Source organism: Ostrea edulis, chromosome 1 (genome assembly GCF_947568905.1).
Source record: "Ostrea edulis chromosome 1, xbOstEdul1.1, whole genome shotgun sequence".
Lineage (NCBI taxonomy): Eukaryota > Metazoa > Mollusca > Bivalvia > Ostreida > Ostreidae > Ostrea > Ostrea edulis.
This window is the reverse complement of record NC_079164.1, coordinates 107,995,958-108,017,894: the sequence shown is the minus strand read 5'-3', so window position 1 is coordinate 108,017,894 and position 21,937 is coordinate 107,995,958. Positions and strand designations below refer to the sequence as shown.

General features: G+C 35.3%; 1 protein-coding gene across 1 annotated transcript; it reads right to left on the bottom strand.

The window, feature by feature from the left end:
* Positions 1 to 20,862, bottom strand: LOC125664608 (uncharacterized). Its single transcript, XM_056145514.1, has 15 exons — positions 20,613 to 20,862; positions 10,854 to 10,992; positions 9,709 to 10,764; positions 8,640 to 8,856; positions 8,412 to 8,543; positions 6,429 to 6,620; positions 6,022 to 6,172; positions 5,720 to 5,853; positions 5,437 to 5,623; positions 4,925 to 5,057; positions 4,160 to 4,634; positions 4,020 to 4,065; positions 3,504 to 3,712; positions 3,295 to 3,388; positions 1 to 1,709 (listed from the first exon to the last, which is right to left on the bottom strand). The coding sequence occupies exons 1-15, from the start codon at positions 20,698 to 20,700 to the stop codon at positions 1,432 to 1,434; spliced, it is 3,531 nt and encodes a 1,176-aa protein (XP_056001489.1). The 5' UTR covers positions 20,701 to 20,862; the 3' UTR covers positions 1 to 1,431.
* Between the last annotated feature and the right edge of the window lie 1,075 nt (positions 20,863 to 21,937).

Sequence of the window (21,937 nt, the reverse complement as noted above, 5' to 3'; positions counted from 1 at the left end):
TCCATCATACGTCTGTTTTAATGTTTTGAGAAGAATATATTTCAATTCACCACCCTCTTCTATGGATGTGTGGAAGGGTATACCATGCATCAATACACAAACATAATTTTACAACAAAAACAGTCTGAAACAACAAACCAGACAGTATCAATACCATATAAACAGTTTACAATACATCCAGACAGCTCATTTTCACAAAACAAATGATCACAATACATCCAAGAGCTCATTTTCACAAAACGGAAGATCACATACATCCAACAGCCCATTTTCACAAAACGAAAGATCACAATTTCTGTATTGATTCTAGATGCAAAAGAAGGAATATAATTGTAAGCATCATATGATTAGTTTTTGACATTTATCGTGCGAGTAACTACAAAAGGTTGTTCAGACAAATGCAATAAGACATTATTTGTCGAAATGCGCATCTGGTGCATCAAAATTGGTACCGTTTAAGTTTTACAATAACACAATTAGTTACAACGAGTTTGTCATTCATTTTAACTGTACACCTGTTTTAATCTTTAATCGAACCACTAGCTGCCATTTTCTTTTTACTAGTATCATACATATAAATTCATATATTTTAGAACTTAACTGAATTTCTATGTTCTATCTAGAACATTGCAGCAACGAGTTCATATGATCACTTTCATTTGCCGGTCTTCTAATATGGTTTGTCTGTCTTATACTCAATATGCTATAGAAATATTTTTTATGCACGACTGCGGTGAATTAACTTTGAACAATCATTCTGAGAGTATTGCATAGCAATATATAGTCCCATGACGGAAAAAAAATATTGGACCGCAACAATGTTCGAAGTTCATTATGAGACCAAGATTATGGTAAAAAGGGAAGATTGGGAAACCAAAAGATAGGAATGATTGGAAACCAACTACTATTCAGGTACAAAGATTAGACCAGGAAAACTTCAAAATCGATCTGTAACTTGTTATGGTAAAGCAACCATCATGATGTGCTGAATATCAAATGAATATCTGCAAACACATTAAAAAACAAAAGTCCAGAAAACTGATAATTCGTGTTATTTTTTAAGTCCAAGAGCCATAACTTAGTGAAACATCAACGGACCGAGACGGAATTCGAACTTGATCTGTAACTTGTTATGGCAAAGCAATGAATCAAATATCAAATAAATATCTGCAAGCACATAAAAAAGTCCTGAAAACTGATTTGCAGGACTGACGGACAGATAGACTGACAGGCGGACGGAACGTTAACCTAAAGTCCTCTTCGACTTCGTCGGTAGGAAACTAATAAATGAATTTTAATTTTATGTTGTTACAGATAACAAAAGCGGAGATGAATTATTTTCTATAAGCGACTTTAAGGTAAAATAACTAATAAGGTCTATAGAATTGACCGTTCAAGCAATATTTCATATGATAAGGTATTTGTGAAAGTCTATAAGTGTTTTTGCAACATAGATAAAAGGTTTTGATTACACCCACAATCAAGCATGACATTGTACAAGTAGCGGACAACATTTGTATCTTGCTCAATGGCAAAATCAGAAAGTCGCCACTTGTCTAATACATTTAAAGCCCTTCTCTTGTCGTCTGGTATATCTGTCACCATTGCTTTGATTTCATCTTCCTCGAAGTTAAGTTTCGAAGCAAGATCCTTCCACTTGTCTTTTAGAAGGTTGGACATCTCTTCAATCCCGGTGTTTGCAAGTGGAGCTAAAGATGAAGTAGAGAAGATTTTATATTCCAGTACAACTAGCAGCTGTGTTCAGCTCAGCTGTGCAACTGGTCCTAACATGTGACACGACTTATGATGAGACCTTTATGACTATGAGGTAACGAACAGGTCATACCCTATGCATACTTTGTCTAGAAGGAATACCATTCGGTACTGCTCTAAAGATAAGAGGTATAGAATGAGTTTCAAGTATCGTATGTAATATGATATTTTTTCAATGATATAGTTTATCAATTTGGTGAAGGAACATGTTTGGATGCTCGATACGCGTGATTGAAGCTTCGTCATGATGTAATACTGAGAGAGAAATTTAATTTGCAGTCAGTGTCGCAATGTTTTTGGACAATGACGTATGTTAAGAATTTGTTTCTTGTTTCCGAGGACGGGATGTATACATACAAACTAATCACCTTTTTCATTGTTAGAATGTAGTTTTAGTTAGTGTAGCCGTAGAGCTATTTATGTTCTTTTTGGTTTTCTTTACTCATACTTATGTGTCCTAAGGACAGACGTGGTAAATGTGATCACGAAACAACTTATAAAACGAGGGTACTCCGAAACAGAAATAGAATAACAATTTTAAAGAGTGGACATTTAGGCGTTGATAACAACCTAGCAACAGAAACATAATCGTGTTCCGCTAGCTGTGGGCTACGTGAGAGGAATTTCTACCATCAACAAAAGAAAAGAGAAAAGACAATGGAGTTCCGCCTCAGAACATTTTGAGGTATAGAAATATAAAAACAAGTTTGTAAGGGAAATATTTTCGAAACATGTGAAAAAAGGTTCGCCCTTGTTAGTATATTGAAAAAAGAGTCTTTCATTACCAAGTTTACTTATATGTGTTGTAAAACTAATTTAGTCAACATCTTCAGTGAACCAACTTAAAATGCTATGCATTTGTAATATACATAAAGTCATGGCTTCAAGGGAAATCAGGCAAGTCACGGGACAGGTTGAGAACAGTTGCATCATTAGTCACGGCTAAATGATACAGGTCGCACAAATCGTCGTAGACAGTATTACAGTAGTTTCATATCAGGATATAGGGCTCACGGCGGGTGTGACCGGTCAACAGGGGATGCTTGCTCCTCCTAGGCACCTGATCCCACCTCTGGTGTGTCCAGGGGTCCGTGTTTGCCCAACTATCTATTTTGTATTGCTTGTAGGAGTTATGAGATTGATCACTGTTCGTTATCTTCACCTTGCATCAAACATATGTAATCATGTATAGTCGAACAACAAAGTTATGTAGCTAGTCGGGGTAAATTATGTGACAGTCGCTCACAAGTCGAACAACATCTTTTGCATTGTAAATATTTCTATGACTACTCGCGTACTACTCCGGTCGCACATATGAAATAGACAAAGGTCTTAAAGAAACTGGTGCTTACTCATAAAATATGTAATCCCTTAAAGATCTCAAGTGAATATATTTCACCAATCCGATTGAAAATAGAACAATCTAATTTCAGTCAAATATTGTATCTGCTTCTGTACACAAGGCGAAATAACAGAGCAGATCAAAATATTCATTTCTAATTCAATTGAGATTCCACTCACCTCCTTTTCCAGCAGTGTATGGCTTAATGAAATCTTCAGCACGCTGTGCAAGGTCTGGGGCAATTCCTTTTAGTATTCTCAGTAGGGTATCAACCTTCAATTCCAAACAAGACCAAATAATCGCAAAAATGTACAGATCGTATCAACAAAACACCAAACAACAATTGCCAAAATGAACAGATCGTATCAACAAAATACAACTGATTTACCTTATTTTCCTGTTTGGGTCTTACATTCGCCCAATTTTTGATGAATGCCTCGCATATCTTCCTCTCTGTTCCTGTCAGGTCCTCTTTCTGTGTTCTCAATTTGAGGTTCCTCAGTTGCCGTGGATTATCAGCCAATCTCGCGTAGAGGTCTTGAGTGTCAAATTTTCCACTGGTCAAATGAAGAGCAATAAACTTTGCCATACCTCTCACTGAAATCATGGGTATTAATTTCTCTATATTGTATGGTAGCAGTAAATGAATACTATTTTGTAGTTCTTTATATGCTTGGAATGAATATATAACTGGAATTTTCCTCTATAACTCTAACAGCTTTGAAGGTAAAATTCATAGAATGTTTTTTTTTAATTTTTTTTTTTTTTTTATACATTTGACGTATAACTGTCGACTAGGTGCAAAACTCCAGCAGACAAACATAGATTAGTGAAAACACCTAACCCGATCATTAATTCGTTACACAAAAATCCCTAAACTGTCGAAATGAAAAATAAAACTTACCTGGTATATCCAAAGCTAAAGGAGCATATCTTTGAAATCCTTCCTCCTACATAAAGAATGAATTATTGATAGTGAAATCGATTGAAATAATTCCAACGATATATACGGGTTTCTATATTCTATATATCAACAAATCTCACCTTTGGTAGATATACCACGAATGATCCCGATCTTGGCGGTTTTTGGTCTTGTTCCCCGACATTATATTTTACCTCGCCATAGTATTTTGGACAACCACTTTGTGCATATTTGTTCTGGATACTTATTTTCACTTGCAGACTTGCGATATCAAAGTTCAAGAAGAATTTAAGACTCTTTGGATTTGAAACGAAAGCAATATTTCCTGTTGCCGTTAAGAAAATATCATCGTTGTCGAAGATCCCAAATTCAGCCATTTCAGTTGGTCCAGACTTATAGCCCTCGTTTTCCATTTCGAGTTGTGTTGCACGACTTTTGGAGGCCTCCACACAACGAATATACACATCTGTAGGATCATCAACATGTTGTCTAACAATCAATCGTACCACTGTCTGATATGCTCTTTGATATATTTCCTCTGCCTTACTACAAATTTCATCCTGTGTCATCGCCTTCGGTACAACGAGACCTAAGATACTGAACACAAATAGTGTTATATGTTAATTCAACGGAGGTGTTTGAGACCCCCACAACCACTAAATAATCACTAAATGCAATATGCATAAATTACATAAGTTATCATAATTTGTAAGATGAGAGAGAGAGAGAGAGAGAGAGAGAGAGAGAGAGAGAGAGAGGGAGAGAGAGAGAGAGAGAGAGAGAGAGAGAGAGAGAGAGGGGTATATATTTGACTAGTAGAAGTTGGATACGAAGTTAAGCTCATACTTTGGCATACATTAATGAGAATATTGAAACTTTAATCGTACTCAAAACTTTGTCCATACGCTGGTAGTGGGACATTTACGGCATTCGGCAGATTTGGTGTTGATTTGAAATCCATCAGTTTCCACTTTCCGTTATTAACACTTGATGCAATTTGAAGCACTGGTTGAGTAAATTCTGAAAATCATTCATTGTAGACGGTATACATGTCTAATACCAGCAGTTGGTATTGAATAATCATAAATGTATATGAAAGTCATTTGGTGTAACGTGATCATTCCTCGAATTACATGTAAATATACTAGTAAATGCAACTGTAACAGCAATGCTGATATGATGAATGCATTAAGTAAGGTCTTAAAAGAAAACTGTGCATTAATAATTCAAGTTACTGAAATTGGTATTAGTTAAAAAGACGAGAAACGAAATAGTCTGTAGCTTTATGAAGTGAAAGACGAATGGATCGAAATACAAAACGATGTTATGTAATGCAGACAAAGGCAAAAGTAGTTGTATATGCCACACAGTTTTTGTATATCTTGCAAAATCAACTCACCAATGAAATCATTTCCCACCTCAGCTTCCTCGTTTTGAATTTTATTGAGAGAATCCCGCAAATAATTTGCAAGATGACCTTGATTTGCTCTCTCTATAGTCTCTAGCAATTCTTCAAAGCCTTCAGCATTGCAATCTTTGAATTCATCCAAAAGTTCCCTCACCTTCGTTTCATTTGTAAGCTTGCTCTGGAAATAAATAAAAAATAACACACACACACACACACAGAAAGAAAGAAAGAAAGAAAGGGAGAGACGATTTAATCGTTGTCACATCTATCTTACTGTTATCTTGTTGATCGTTTCGTCACTGAGTAAATTTTTGTTCTGAATAATTTGAAGAATTTCGTCAATAGCCATGTCTGTGGCAAGTTTCTGAGAACATTCGTGCAAAACTCTGGCGTACATCGTTTTGAACACTAAAATTGATGAAAGAGTTATTTTATTACAAGATTAAGATTAAAGTGATTATATTGATTATATGAATATTAAATTAATTTTTCTAAAATATTATGCAAGAATCCAAACGCCAAGAATAAAGCTGTGATATTTAATGTTCATAAACATCACTCCTTTTCCTATCGCACCTGTTTTCTTAATATAATTAGGCTGAATTCCCACAACATAGTCTTTTTCAATGACGTCATCAAAGTTTACACCCACAAGAGGAGTGGTAGTCATAATATGATTGCCCTCACTCTGAATTTCTGTTCTTGGAAAGAAACTATCATCGTCAACCTAGAATGTAAAACGATCTGGCTGAAAAAGTAAAGAATAGAAATTCCATCAAATGCTAGAGGTAAAAATGACAAATTAATCATGCGTGAGAATGCATTGACGATCGAAAATCCACATAGTTCAATTCGTTAAATTTCCTACAAAACAATCCACTCTTAAATATTTCATATTGTTATTATCATGCAATTTGATTTATCATGATAGCTTCATTCTTCAAATAATGAATATGTTTGCATTAATCATGCAAAATGTATACCTTCAAATGAAAGCTGGTGTCTTTTTTAAGATGGTTTCCCGGAATTCTGATGCTGATATCTGAATTGACCTTAGAGGTAACGCAGCTGCTTGTTCCATTCATGATCACGTGTTCCCTTCTTTTCCTTGATACGGCTATCAGATTTATTCTTTTAAAGTTTTGGAAACAGCCACCAACTAGATTTTTCAAGACCTATAATTATATGGAGGCATATCAATGTCACAATTATATTTTCACATTTTTTGTTTTTACAATTCTATTTTAACATTATTATTTCTAAGTTTTGTAAATTAGCAATTTTACTTTAACATATTCGTGTCTGTTTATAATTTTTATTCTGTATTTTTATTTTAGCAATTTAATTTCAACATTTTTTTTAAGCCTTTTATGATTTTGATTCTATATTTTTGTTTTAACAATTTTGTTTCTGAGTTTGATCGTACATTTTTGTTTTCATTTCTTTTCATTGTTGTAGTTCTATAATTTTGTTTTAGTAATTTTATAACAGTTCTGCTTCTGTTTCAAATTTTTGGATTAACAATTTTATTTTATCTATTTTTTTAATAGTTAGTGGGTCTAACATTTAACGATTCCGTTTCTGTGTCATTTGTATATTCAACCAACCTTGACATTGTGTTTGCGAGATAGTATGCCATCACCTCTATACAGTTTTTACGAGCTGGAAACAATTCCGGAAAGAGGAGACCAACCCGAAAGATTTAAATTTTAAATGATGTGTTTGTGAAACACGATGTCCCCGGTGGCAACGAAAAAACTCTTTTAGGTGAAGGTCAGAATGCCTAAATCTTTGGTACCGAAGGAAAGGTATAGTAACTAGATATGCAGTTATCAAATGTGAAAGCCCTATCACTCACCATTCGAGCAACGTTAAAATTGTGGACGGACAAACGGCTAGACAGATAGGAAAAATCACACACACCCCCCGATCGTGTGCAAATATGCTAATTTGCTTAGGATTTTATCAGTTCCCCACGATTACTATGGATGTAAATATATAATGAGACATTGAATATGCTGTTCCGACTTATGATTGCGTGGCCCACAAATGGTGCTTAATGCGTTTGCAGTCTGACGTAGCAGTTCAACAGCCTCTCCTGTATTCATTGATCGAAGTTTGTGCACCAAATGTTATGTACATGGTCAAAGAAAAAATCATAGGAAATCAGAATTGGAAACAAGAATAAAAATCATTAAGAGAAACAACAAAGTTAAAATGAGAGTTTGAAAACAAAAATAACAAAAAAGTATTAGATTTAAGCAAAATCGTTAAAACGAAATTGTGAAAACACAAATAAAGAATTAGAATTATACACTGTTCGTTATCTTCACCTTGAATGAAAAAGATTAAGATACAATTGTTAACAAGAATATCTAATAAAAATAAGAAATTAGATAAATATTGAATTAAGATTATAAGAACAAATAATATATAATTTGATTAAAGCAGAACACAACGTTAGAATATAATTGTTGAAACAAAAATATACAAATAAATTCAAAAATAGAAACACGAATGTTAAGGTGTAATTGCTGCACTTCGCAAATTCTATGGTCGTTATAACGATCTAGTTTGTCAATACAACCTCGCATTGGGTCAAATGCTGTCTGACGTGTTTCATACCGATTGTTAAGCCGTTCTTGGCACACTGATTTGACTGCGGATAACTCCGTTTACCTGATCAGGATATGGGGCTCACGGCGGGTGTGACCGGTCAACAGGGGATGCTTACTCCTCCTAGGCACCTGATCCCACCTCTGGTGTGTCCAGGGGTCCGTGTTTGCCCAACTATCTATTTTGTATTGCTTGTAGGAGTTATGAGATTGATCACTGTTCGTTATCTTCACCTTGCATACTTCCGTGTAATGAAAGTGTCCAGTATATTATAAAGTATTATAAAAAATAAAATTTGATCGACACATGTGGATTTTACCTGAAATCATAGCTAAAATTTTCATAAATACCTTCGACACGTTTGTTGTAGGTTCAAGAACGTTGTGCTCTGAAAGCCACTGCCCGCCGTTTATGGATACTTTGAGGATAATGTCCCTATTTGCAAGTAGCATGGCATGTGGTATGTATATTCTCAAAGGCAGCTATAATACAATTGATAAACGTGAAGGTCAATGACCGAAAGTAATTTGAGGGTAGTTTTTACAAGTAATTCTTAATAATTTTATAGAAACGTATACCTCAAATGACATTTCAATGTCATTCTTAACTTGAATCTGTATCAATGATGACGTTAGAATTTCTTCTTTGCTTTCCATGCATTTGTTTAGGTCCTGTGGTTTATCAGAGAACGAACAAATCAAGTCATCCTTGAGCAATGGTGGATTGTTTTCTATTGCCGATACTGCACAACAAATACCACAGTGAAATGAACTCTCTTCCTCCTCTCTGTGGTATCTAGCAAACAAAAGAGGCGAGATGCATGCAAGGTGAAGATAACGAACAGTGATCAATCTCATAACTCCTACAAGCAATACAAAATAGATAGTTGGGCAAAAATGTTCCTGCTTGGTGCCAATGCAAAATATGATCAATTATTAAAACCATTACTTTGAATTACTTTATCTTAATAAAAGCATCACTGTTGAAAGTAACTTTTTAATCAAATTCATAAAACCATAAATTTTAATTAAAATCAGCCTAATGGAACAAAACAGACTTAGGAAACAACATTCTTTCAACGAGTTCTGAATCAACAAGAAGTGCAGACATTTTGATAGGAGTTTATACAATGGACACAAATTATCTGCAACTAATGAACAACTTTTATGAGACTGATCACTTTTCATTATCTTCACTTTTTAATATTACGGGTCAGACTGCAACAGACCCAATCTAAACCTCATTGTGTTTCTATTATAAGCAAAACAAAAATGATATACATTCAAAGGCCATGACTGACTGAATGTTGAGCATGGGTACACATGTATCTGTAAATTCTCTTAGTTATACTCCAGTTTTATCTACTTGTTTCATTTATGATGCATTTAATATGAATCACTATTCGTTATGTTCACCTTTCATGAAAGTTTCCATAGGTGTATTTCTCAACGACTAAGCCTTTAGGTTTAGCTTCATCATACTAGGATATAAATGTATTGATGTTTAAATTCATGATTAGGCAAAATAAACGGATTTATCAATGCAACAAAAAAGGGTATGTTGGATTTCGACGATATTCCCTTTCTAAGACCAACGAATTCATATAGTATATCATTTAAAAAAAGATATTCTGGTACATGTACTAACATAAAAATTGGCCAGTTGTTGGGGTCTTTTCTTTTCCTTTCTGCTTCTTCTTTTTTCTTAAGTTCTTCTTTCCGTCTTTTTTCTTCCCATGCTCTTTTTTCTTCTTCCTCTTTACGTCGCCTTTCCTCTGCCTCTTTCTTGAGTCTTTCTTCCTCTTCTCGTTTTTGTTTTTCTTCTTTTCTTTTTTGTATTTCATCTTCCTCTTTTCTTTTTCGCTCTTCTTCCTCCTGACATAGCCTTTCTGCTTCCTTTTGTCTTTGTTCTTCAATTTTCCCGATTTCCTCTTCATTTCTTTTCCTTTCTTCTTCCCTTTGTCTATTTTCTTCCTCTTTACGCCACCTTTCCGCTGCCTCCTTTTTTATTCTCTCTTCCTCTTCTCGTTTTTGTTTTTCTTCTTTTCTTTTTTGTACTTCCTCTTCCTCTTTTCTTTTTTGCTCTCTCTCCTGATGCAGTCTCTCCGCTTCCTTTTGTCTTTGTTCTTCAATTTTCCTGATTTCTTCTTCATTCTTTTTCCTCTCTTCGTCTTGCCTTTTTCTGTCTTCTTCCTCTTTACGCTGCTTTTCCTCTTTCTCTCTTTTCATCCTCTCTTTCTCCATCCGTTGTCGTTTTTTCTCCTCTTCCTCTTTTCTTCTCTTTTCTTCTTTGGTTTTTCTCTCTAATTCTTCTTTGCGTTTTCTCTCTTCGTTCTTTTGACGTTGTTTTTCGTCAGCTTCTGTTTTTCGTCTTTCTGCTTCTTCTATACGTTTTTGTTTCTCCCTTTCTTTCCGTTTTCTTTCCTCTTCGATTTTCTGCCTTTTTTCCTCTTCAGCTTTACGTTTCTCTTCTTCCTGTTCTCGCCGTTTGCGTTCTTTCCTATCTTTGTCCTCTTCTAAACCGTCTGACCATTTATGTAGAGCTTTCGTAATATCCTTAATATCCCGGCTCCTAATTTCAGTTTCAATCTCCATATTTTGAATCATTTCGGATGTTTTGTTTATCAATTCTTGTAAATCCTGTTGTTGTTTTGCCATCTTTTGGAGAGCAGCAAGCTTTTCTAGCTTTTCTTTGTCATTATGTCTACAAAACGTTAATTTCAATATCTATAGTTTTGTTGATGTTGTAAATGTTCAATAACATAGTAAATATGACTTAAAAACGACAATCACCCAAATAACGCTTTTGAGCCGTCATTAGTGTTTCTGTTTTGGGACACTTGAATCTTTGACAGAACAACATTGATAAATCCCAATACTCCCTTTTGGTTACTTGGTCCTACCCCTCCTTCTGTACTTTCATGGTTCTCTTCTACAAGTAAAGGTTTTGCAATTGTTTTCAATTTTACACTCTTCATTCGGCATCACAAATCATTTGTAAGAAATGTTAACTGTAGTGCGAATTAATTTTTTATGCTAAAATGAACAATAAACATCTCTGTCTACCATTGTTAAGATTGCTGATGATGATATTCAAAAGTATTATTGAAAGCACAATGCTGGATCATCATTATAATGTAGCAAAATTGGTGGACAGTAGATATTGCCCTTGAATAGTACAGTGGCTAGAGCACCTAGCTAATAATACAGGGGTCCCAAGATTGGTTCCATATATCGTCTCCTTTCCTCCTTCAGATGATGTGACCAGCCTTTGAAGGTATATATTATGCATGTAGTTATTAACACAGGCATACACTTGCGTTGTTCTCTTCGAGGTGAAAGACTCTTTAAGGAGACAAATATAGCTTTGGTGAACCGTTGATACCGGCCTGGATGGCTCAGAAGTAAGAACACATGACTAGTAATGCAGGGATCCCATGATTAACATAATCATATCTTGTATATTATGCATATTATATTAGAGAACGGCAAAGACCTGGCTGTATTTGATGAATTTTAATACAAGATTTCACTATTTCCTTTTAGAACTAATAAAATGTACTGTTAGTCCTGGGTCTATTCATTAATTAAACATATTGCAGATAGTAACCAACTTCTTTACTTCCTCAGACCACTCCATCTTGTTCTTGAGGATCAGGATTTTAGAAAAGTTTTTTTTACCATCATTCAAACAATCCTGCTTTAAGTACCCCTTTTCATAGACAACAAGATCACTGGATCAAGACTCTAGATACTGCATTTTTAGATGGATGCAATGATATTGTATAGAATATAGGAAGACTTGCCCATAAGGAAATAACTAGCTGCGATAATGCAGCACTTCCTGATTTTTTTTATTCTGAAGTTTTCGGGAGAGGGCTACAATTCAATAGGAATTTCGTAATGGTGCAAAATATTCTATGAATACCCTTTTATAAACTCCGTGTATTTGTCTACACCAAATAGAGTACCAAATTTGTGATAAGAGGCATGTCTAATAAAGGTGTTTTTCATCAAATATCATGTACAACATGCAAAATTGTTCGTCTGCTCCGTCGTGCTTGTTATTGCGAGACCTCGTAGGTAGATCTAGGGAAAAACTTAAACATTGATAATCAGCTCGAAAATGTAATTGTTCGAGCCATTCCGATACAGAAAGGAAAATCATATGGTGGCAGAATAATACTATACTCTACTGTTTGTTTTGTAAATTGATTTCAAATTTAAACCTTTTCAACTCCGACGAATCGCTTTCTCCTCCGTATTTGTCCATTGATGTAAACACTATTTTATATGGGCATATGCAAATAACTTGATAACCGGAAGTTGAAACTACAGTACATCAAACATGGCGCACAAATATGAATCGAAAAATTGGAATTTATCGAAATTGTTAAAAACGGAAGAATAGAGCCTCACAAATCGTAAATTGCAGTCGTTCTTGGCACACTGATTTTGACTGCGGATAACTCCGTTTACGTGATCAGGATATGGGGCTCACGGAGGATGTGACCGGTCAACAGGGGATGCTTACTCCTCCTAGGCACCTGATCCCACCTCTGGTGTGTCCAGGGGTCCGTGTTTGCCCAACTATCTATTTTGTATTGCTTGTAGGAGTTATGAGATTGATCACTGTTCGTTATCTTCACATTGCATTGATTAAGAAACATTTAGAATATTATTTTATTTACATAAAGAAAGCCAGCAAATGTTTAGAATGACTAAAAATGTTGTGGGAGTGAATTACTCCCGCATCTGTACCATTACAGAGATCCTATGGTCTTGTAGCCCTCTCCCCAAAAAATCGGAGAGGGATGCATTATTGCAGCTAGGAAATAACGTGAATGTGATGGGACTTTTTCCAAACACACAAAGACGTAAATGCAGTCTCTCTGTCATGGACATCGTTCGTATAAACGTTCATATATAGACGATATCACGCTTGATTCACTTTAACCTTATGTCAACAGACAATTAGGTGCACATCATATTCGCATAAAACTTAACTCTGTTCCATTGAGAATTTTGAATACGTTATTTGAAGAAGGCAAAACTAGTCCATGTTGTTCATCACAGGCTTTTTGAAACACCTCGGGTTGCGGATGATATACCTTCCAAATCATGATCAAAGGATTCGACCAACAAACCGTCAGATATGGCTTAAAAGTAAATTATTTTGATTAAAAAAATGTTCTCCAGGGTTCGTGCTTTAATAAACTGTTTTTCTTTTAAAAATATTTTTCATGATTTTCTTACACCAAGGCATCAAAAATTGGGTATTTATCGTCACTTTCAATGCCATATTTACTTTAAAGTCATTAAAAATTTGTCGTTCTAAACATCCAATAAAACATACGATTTATAGGCTCTCCTACTCCAAATATCATAAATTCAATGAAGATTACAAGTTTTAATTGTATAATGTTTAGAAATATTTTCTTACAATGTTTAATTTCTTCAGCAACTGACCACGTGTCTTAGTTTTGTATTTGTTTCCATCTATATAGTGTTTATATCTCACAACTGATTCGATACGTAAGAGCTTGTTCTGCGTATAGTCAGTTTTTAAATCAACGCAAGCTACTGACAAACAAGTTGATGGTGCAAGGGTTTTAACAGTATCGTTTGAAGTCAGCATTTCGCAAATTCCATGGTCGTTATAACGATCTAGTTCGTCAATACAACCTATGATTGGGTCAAATACTGTCTGACGTGTTTCATACCGATTGTTAGGCCGATCTTGGCACACTGATTTTGACTACCGATATCTCTGTTTACCTGATCAGGACATAGGGCTCACGGAGGGTGTGACCGGTCGACAGGGGATGCTTACTCCTCCTAGGCACCTGATCCCACCTCTGGTGTGTCCAGGGGTCCGTGTTTACCCAACTATCTATTTTGTATTGCTTGTAGGAGTTATGAGATTGATCACTGTTCGTTATCTTCACCTTGCATGTTCACCTTTCATGTATTTAAGTAAAGCGTTGTATTAGATATCTAATACATTTATCTTGATTATATTAATGAAATTGACTGAATTCCATGCGTTTCAAAAAATGCCATTCTCTTAAAGGTGGCAGGGGACAGTTTTTGTTTTGTTTTGAAACATGTGGTTAAGGGGTATACATCAAAGGCAGATTATGACAGACTAATGAAAAATCATATTTCCCTTGTATGTTAATACTTGTATTTTATATTGGTGTAGTTAATAAATCATGACCCTAAATTACACGTAATCTACACATACTGGTGCTGGTACACAAAACATGCTCTAAGCAGGTGCCCCTTTTTACTTTGATTTTCTCTCATTTGGGCTAATCCGCACCACCCCCACATCATCTCAGTACCAAGGGTGGGGATTTAGACACTGTGCACAATCAAGAACCTTGCCTACCCTTCTTAAAATCTACCTTTAATATGGGGCTATCCACCTTCCCTCTCAGCTACAAACCTTTTGCTGGACCATACATGTGTTCACCAGAATTTCGTCAGCAACTGACCACATGTCTTAGTTTCGTATTTGCACCCATCTATACGCTAGGAATCATGGTGACACCTACATGTTGTATATCGACATTTTTATTAAGCATTCAGCTACATTTGACTGTATCTTAAAATTATTGTATACATTTTTACACAAGTAATATCACTTCAAATATGGGGTATTTCCATTTTTTAAAAAGTTGACCAAGCCTATAATGCGAAACTGTCCCCTGCTACCTTACCACTAACAATTTCTAATTAAACTATGCTTCTTCTAGTGTGTATGTCTATCTGAAATTGAAGTATATGATAATGATTAATTTTTATTCATGTTTGTATGATCATATATTAGATATGTGATGATTATACATTCAGGATTGTATGAATTTCATATTTCATTGCTACCAATAAACAAGTACAATGCCTAACTGCTACAGACTGTGGGTTTTTACTTTACTTATTACATTGATGCTGCCTGTTTTGACTTTTCCCTGTCTTTTTCTTTTATGTTTATTATCTTATGCTTTATATGCCCCCTAGGGCCATAATTGATTAAATAGTTTTTTCCTGCTATCGTGTATAGCCCCTACAGATTGTACACTACTTTTAATTATATCAGTCTTTCAATTCTCGACAGAACATCATCTCTATTATGAATTCTGTTGAAGACTATGCCAGACGATAGGCTAAATATGAACAAGAAAAACTTCATACCTTGTCCGAATAGATTAGAATTATCAGACGAATATTAAAATCCTCTATTAGACACATCAAACCAAAAGTACGCACCATCTACCCTTCTGTGTTTAGTAAACCAGAAATGATAAAAGAATTACATAGTTTACATGATTTCAGCTTCTCCATCGTCAACTTCCCACATTTATGTAGCAATATTTCATTATCACCTGCATATGGTGTTTATATATCTCAACTGATTCGATATGCAAGAGCTTGTTCTGGGTATAGTCAGTTTTTAAATCGAGGTAAGCTAGTGACAAACAAGTTGATGGTACAGGGATTTCAACAGTCTCGATTGAAGTCAGCAATTTCGCAAATTCTATGGTCGTTATAACGATCTAGTTCGTCAGTACAACCTCGCATTGGGTCAAATGCTGTCTGACGTGTTTCATACCGATTGTTAAGCCGTTCTTGACACGCTGATTTTGACTGCGGATAACTCCTTTTGCCTGGTCGGGATATGGGGCTCACGGCGGGTGTGACCGGTCAACAGGGGATGCTTACTCCTCCTAGGCACCTGATCCCCTTCTGGTGTGTCCAGGGGTCCGTGTTTGCGCAACTATCTATTTTGTATTGCTTGTAGGAGTTATGAGATTGATCACTGTTCGTTATCTTCACCTTGCATGAGGAATATGCTTTGGTTCCAGCTAACAAAGCTTATAACAGCAATGTCTTTCTTTGTGAGGCTCATTATTGCAACTGTATTTTAAACGAATTTGGTATGAACTCCACATTTGGTAATCATACTTATACTCCAACTGTCCTTTCAAAAGATGAAATTCTCCAAAATCATGATTCTGTTTTAAAACATTTAATATCCCAGTCAATGAAATAGATGAATATGAGTTATCCTACCTATGCTGGATATCTAAATTTCACAAAAAAACTTACAAAGATACATTGCCGGATCCAGTAAATGTTTTACCAAGCCCCTGTCTTTGCTCTTCACTAACATCTGTGAAGGAGAAACTTCAAACGCACTTTGCCACAACATATGCCAGAAGTTGTGAAAATCAAATGCGGATTTTAAAAAATTCTAAAGAACTTGAAAACTTTTCTCAAATGAACAACATCAAAACGTATGACTTTTCAACATTTTACGCGATCATTTCTCACGATGAATTAAAGGTGAGACTTTTTGACATCTTAAGAAGTTGCTTCTTCAGCAAATATGGAAAAAGGAAACATTCGTATCTAGTGATCAGTCATCCAAATTCATACATTGTGTTTAATTTCTTGCACATCGAAATTAAGTGTAAAATGCAATCCGATGGTAGATCGGGATGAGGGTAGCAATGAGACAAATTGGTCAGCAATTGGGTCATCACCATTAAACAATCTGTGGAATTTGCAAAAAGTGGCAGTTAACAAATGACGTCAAAGATCGTGCAAGATCTGGAAGGCCCATAAAACATCTGCCCAAGAGAACGAAACGTTTCACCATTTTTTGACATCATACACAATTGCTTCTTCAACAAAAATGGAAAACGGAAATATTCATATCTAGTGATCAGTCATCCAAAACATTGCTTTGTTAAACACCAATCTGACTTCACGCACAGGTACTCTGAAATTGAAAAAAAAAATATCCTGGAGTTCCTCATTGACAATTTCTTCGTAGTCTTTGGTGATCCGGTCTTCCAACAGTCTATTGGAATTCACATGGGCATGAATTGTGTTGCTTTGTTAGCTGGTCTGTTTTTATATTACCATGAAGCAGAAATTATTCACAAGCTTCTACATGAAAAGAAAAAAAATCTTGTGGCCTTTAATTCGAAATATATGTATTACAACAATGTTTATCTATTGGCAATAATCAATTTCATTCATATGTCGATTCGATACATCCTTGTAAACTCGAAATAAAAAGACACCACAGGATCCTCCACGTATGTTTCATATTAAGATATTTCTTATTGAAAGTAGATATTGACGGCAAACTAACAACTCAGCTTTACGACAAGCATGATGATTTCAGCTTCTCAATCGTCAATTTCCAATATTTATGTAGCAATATTCAATTATCACCTGCATATGGTGCTTATATCTTTCAACGGATACGCAAGAGCTTGTTCTGCATATGATCAGTTTTTAAAGGCCGAGGTTTTCAACCGGTCGGTTTTCTTCACTTAAGGTAAGTGCGGGGTGGAGCTAATTTTAGGCAGGTGTGAATCACCGAGAGTACCCTGCTAGGTTGTCTATACCGTCCCCTACACACAGGATGTTATCTGTGTTACCTGTATTACCTGTGCGTTTTCGTAAGAGTGATAAATTCAGGGTACTCATTTTTCTTGTGCAGGTTTATAGAAATGTTGATAATTAGATCTATTGAATCAAACATGTTAAAGCTCGATAAAGTGATTTTGAATAAATGAGGACGTTAGCCATTGAAGAATTAGGTTGAATATTCTTTATTTTAAGTTTTCTTGTATCCATTTGACTGCCATCGTTCGATACCAGGTATCCGACGATGTGTGACTGCCAAACATAGTTTCCGACAGGAGTTCCTGCGTATTGCGGTAAATTTTCTGGCTCTGTACCGATCATCGTCCCACGCTCCACGACTGTTCATAAAGTTTTCTTCTGTTTGAATTAGTTTTATTGGACGACACACCAGAATTCTCTGGCTACAAGAGTTGTCTGTGTGACTCGTGACTCGTCCATAACGCATGACCTACAAAAACAGTCAGGACATTCGGATTTCTCGACAGTTCCTATAATACCTGGTCCAGAGCAAGAATTCGTTCTTCCTCAGGATCCCAATTCCAACCATTATATGCAAGAAAGCCTTATGGCGGCTAATTTCTCTTCCGAAAAGTTAACAGTTACATGTGCTTTTGTCACCATGTTTCACGGGAAAAGTACGCAATAAATTTTCAACTGGGCATTAACAAGATTTATTGACATATTTACTCATTATTAATTTTTCTTCATAAACATTAATTATACATAATTACACAACATTTCCAACGAGAATTGGTACTTTCTGTTTAGCAAAAAATTATATTCTAACAATCCATAATTATCAATGGTACTCATTCCTAATCATAACCAACTATGATTTATTATAATTGATGTAATTGTATGCAAAATTTACGACTATTATTGTGTAACTATCTCTACATGAAAAAGCCAAAACCGTTTCCCTATCGAGCAGGTTTACGCGGTCAGCATCAAAAGATTGCACGATCGTCAGATTAGGCAGATAAGGTATATACAAGGACTAGTAACTAAATGTCCATCAATTTCTGAAGCTTAATTTCTTCTGATTGACAAGGGTTTACAGACCAGAAAAAGTTGAAGGCGGTGCTTATTTTCTTGGTCTTTAAATGGAGAAGGCTACTGACAAACAAGTTGATGTTACACGGATTTCAACAGTCTCGTTTAAAGTCAGCAGTACGGAGTCCTCCGTTTACCTGATCAATATATAGGGTTCACGGCATATATGTTACAGGTGGACGGTAAAGTTCCTCATTCGTACTGGTTCTTTGTGAGGGAAAATGGGATATTAAACTTTGTTTGTTCGTAGGGAGATTCGATTACGGACCCAGATTTTCAGGGTGAGGTAACCCTTGGTCATTTTTCCGGGGGGGGGGGGGACTATGTAGGGAAAGTATATCCTACAAAACGGTCCAGTTATATGTTTGTACTTTTCTACTACAATACAATACAATGCAAAGGAATGCTAATATAGAAGGTCGCTATTGCTTTCAAGTGTAATCCGGAAGTTTTTACCTCGTTATATGCCAAGCAAAGGGGGTAATCTTCTAATGATTTATAAGATCTTATTTGAAATAGTCAACTGCTTGCCAAACGATTGCATAACTCATCGATATTTTTTTTATTTAGTTTGAAACACTCAACAATTTTTGAGTTATCTGGTGACGCCCAGATTTTATTGGTGGAAGAGAGAACCCAGATACAATGTACCTAGGAGGAGACCACCGACCTTCCGAAAGTTAACTGGCAAACTTTCTCACTTCCCGGCGCGAGCGGGAATCGAACCCGCGCCGACCAGAGGTGATAATTGATAATTAAATGGAATGGGTTACCATTTCCTACACACGTATTGTCAATCAGATGGAACGGATTATTAAGGTCTGTGTATGGATTGGCGGAGAGTATGGATTTCCCAATGCGAAAAATAGATTACTTCATAGATCTTTAAACTGGGTGTTTCTACAGTTTTTCGTTATTACCAGTATTGAATATGGCATCGAATTTAAATTACATAAACCCATTGCTATGGGTACTATTTCCAAGAAATAATTAAAGTAGTTCGTTTAATGAAAGATCTATGTCACTAGTCTATTCAGTGGTGGATCCCAGATTTGTTAATAGAGGACCCAACAGGCTAGGGGTCTGGGGGCTTTAGGGATTAGAAGAATTTATGTTACTTTTTATGGTTTATTCTACCTATACTTTATACATAATAATGGATTTGCTATCTATTTATGCACTACAGCTCAGGGTCGTAGCAGTGATGGTTATTAAAAAAGATATCGACTCTCACTTTTAAATGCAAAGCGTTTGGCGGAGGAACAATCACTATCCATGTTTATGTCTTAGGTTTTTGGAAAAACCAATGTGTTTTGAGTGAACACTTTAATGTATTGGCATATTATTATCTATTGTATTGAAATGACCCCCTCCCTTATAAAAAGCATTGCTTCAGATGTGGCTTAAAGCAATGAAATTGAAGTACATACATGAACATTGTACATATGAAAATTGGGAGAAAGGTATAGTTATGAAAGGTGAATATAACAGACAGTGATCAATTTATCGTTCTGCATATATACTAGTGGCGGATTTGGAGCTCTCCCTTTAGTGAGCAAAAATGCAAATATAAGTATGGAACAACAGCAAAAGTATACGATTTGACATTATAAGCATAAATCTGAATTTCTGGTACTTTAATCCATAGCTGGTGACGTCTTAATGAGTGACAAATTATCAAAGAGACGTAAAATAAATAACCCTTATGAAAGAATACGCTATGTTTTGGCTATTTTCAACACAAGAGGTTATGACTGAAGATTTTGGATGAATACTTGCATGCAGCCTTTCAGTTTAGTGAACTAAACATTATGTTTCATTTAGTTATTTGATGATTAAAGTATTTGGTAACTCTTATGTTATTCCATAATTCCATGTAGTATAAAAATTATAATGTTGTAATCACATTCAAAGGTCAGATATTTTAAAATGCTTAACATCGTCCTTGTTTATTACTGAACGCATGTGAAAAGTTATACACACGAACTTTTGTATAAGCAGAGTTGCAATATTCCTATAGAAAACATACCTTGAACACCGGTATGAATTTACCTTCAAACAACCCCTCCGCCATCATCATTTTCATTTCTTCACTCAGCTGGATTGTAAATGTTTGTAGCAATGCGACCAGAGCTTGCATTTCAATATGAATATTTGAAATGTACTCCTTAATTTCATCAATTTTTTCCGAGGATATTTCAGTTTCATTGAAGACATCCCGATTTAAATTCAATATTTTTAATTTTTGCTTCGACTTCAGAAGATCCCTAAATTTACCGTGGACTTTCTTTCTCTCAGAGAGAATACTTATCGCATGTATGTCTGCCATATCTCCGTAAAGACTTCAGTCCTTGTAGATATATTAAATTGTTTTGTTCATTGAAAAAACGAGCTTACAATCTTAAATGGTAGTAATCGTTGACAGTTGTAAAAATGTCAAACATCATTTCAATACTGCTTTGTTCAGCAGATGATAATTTATTGTCGGTTTCAATGTACATAAATCTCTTCATAAATACTTCATTCTCGATTACCACATCCATGCCTACCCTTAGAACTCGATTGTATTTTAATGATATATGTATTATACATCAAGGTTTACTTACAGGCTAGAAATTTTCTCGCCAATATTTATAACCATGTACATGTAAGTATCCATTACATCAGCAATTTGCGAATAAAAGTAGTCCCAAATAAAAGTGGGTTAACAATACATGCAATGCCATACTAGATTCCAGTCTGGTTCTTGTTTCAGATATTCTCAAGGTCAAAACAGTTGAAGGCACAAGGCATAGAAGACTAGATTAGATTCAAGGTAAATCAAAGGTCCTGAATGTTATAAAATGAATAAGCATGTTTTCCTCATATTTTCAAGGTGATTGGAGGAATATTGAACATCGAAGAAAAGATTATAGAGACAACTAGTGTCCTCTTTTCTTAGAGGTCAAACTGAAGCGAGTTCAAACGAGACAGTCTGTAATCTAATGTTGCATTATTGTGGATACATACCCTTTCACAGAAAAGTACCGTTTCAAAGAAATAAGTAAACTTCAAGAAAAGCAACTATAATGACCTTGGTTAGGTTTAGTTCAATCTAAATGATAATTACATAACAAATTTTACTCAAAACGAGGGCACATACATCACAAACATGGTTCTGGTCAAAGTCTCAGCCAGTAATCAAATGTTAAAATTGTGTAAATACTTATAACATATAAAATACTAGTTTTCCGTTTCATACATGCAGCAGGTATGGCGGATTGAAAGAGCAATGTGCCAAATGATTTCTGGTTTATAACCGGAATGTTTTATGCATGATGAGTACCGTTTCACTTTTCAATCTCATATTGCTTTATGACAGTGTTTTATCTAAAGAG

Coding starts and splice junctions, on each gene's coding strand:
- LOC125664608 (XM_056145514.1), bottom strand. CDS start 20,700: ATGCAAGCTCTGGTCGCATTGCTACAAACATTTACAATCCAGCTGAGT. Junction 8,857..9,708: donor AACAACTGGCCAATTTTTAT/GTTAGTACATGT, acceptor TTTGTTTGCTAG/ATACCACAGAGAGGAGGAAG. Junction 8,544..8,639: donor ACATTGAAATGTCATTTGAG/GTATACGTTTCT, acceptor ATTGTATTATAG/CTGCCTTTGAGAATATACAT.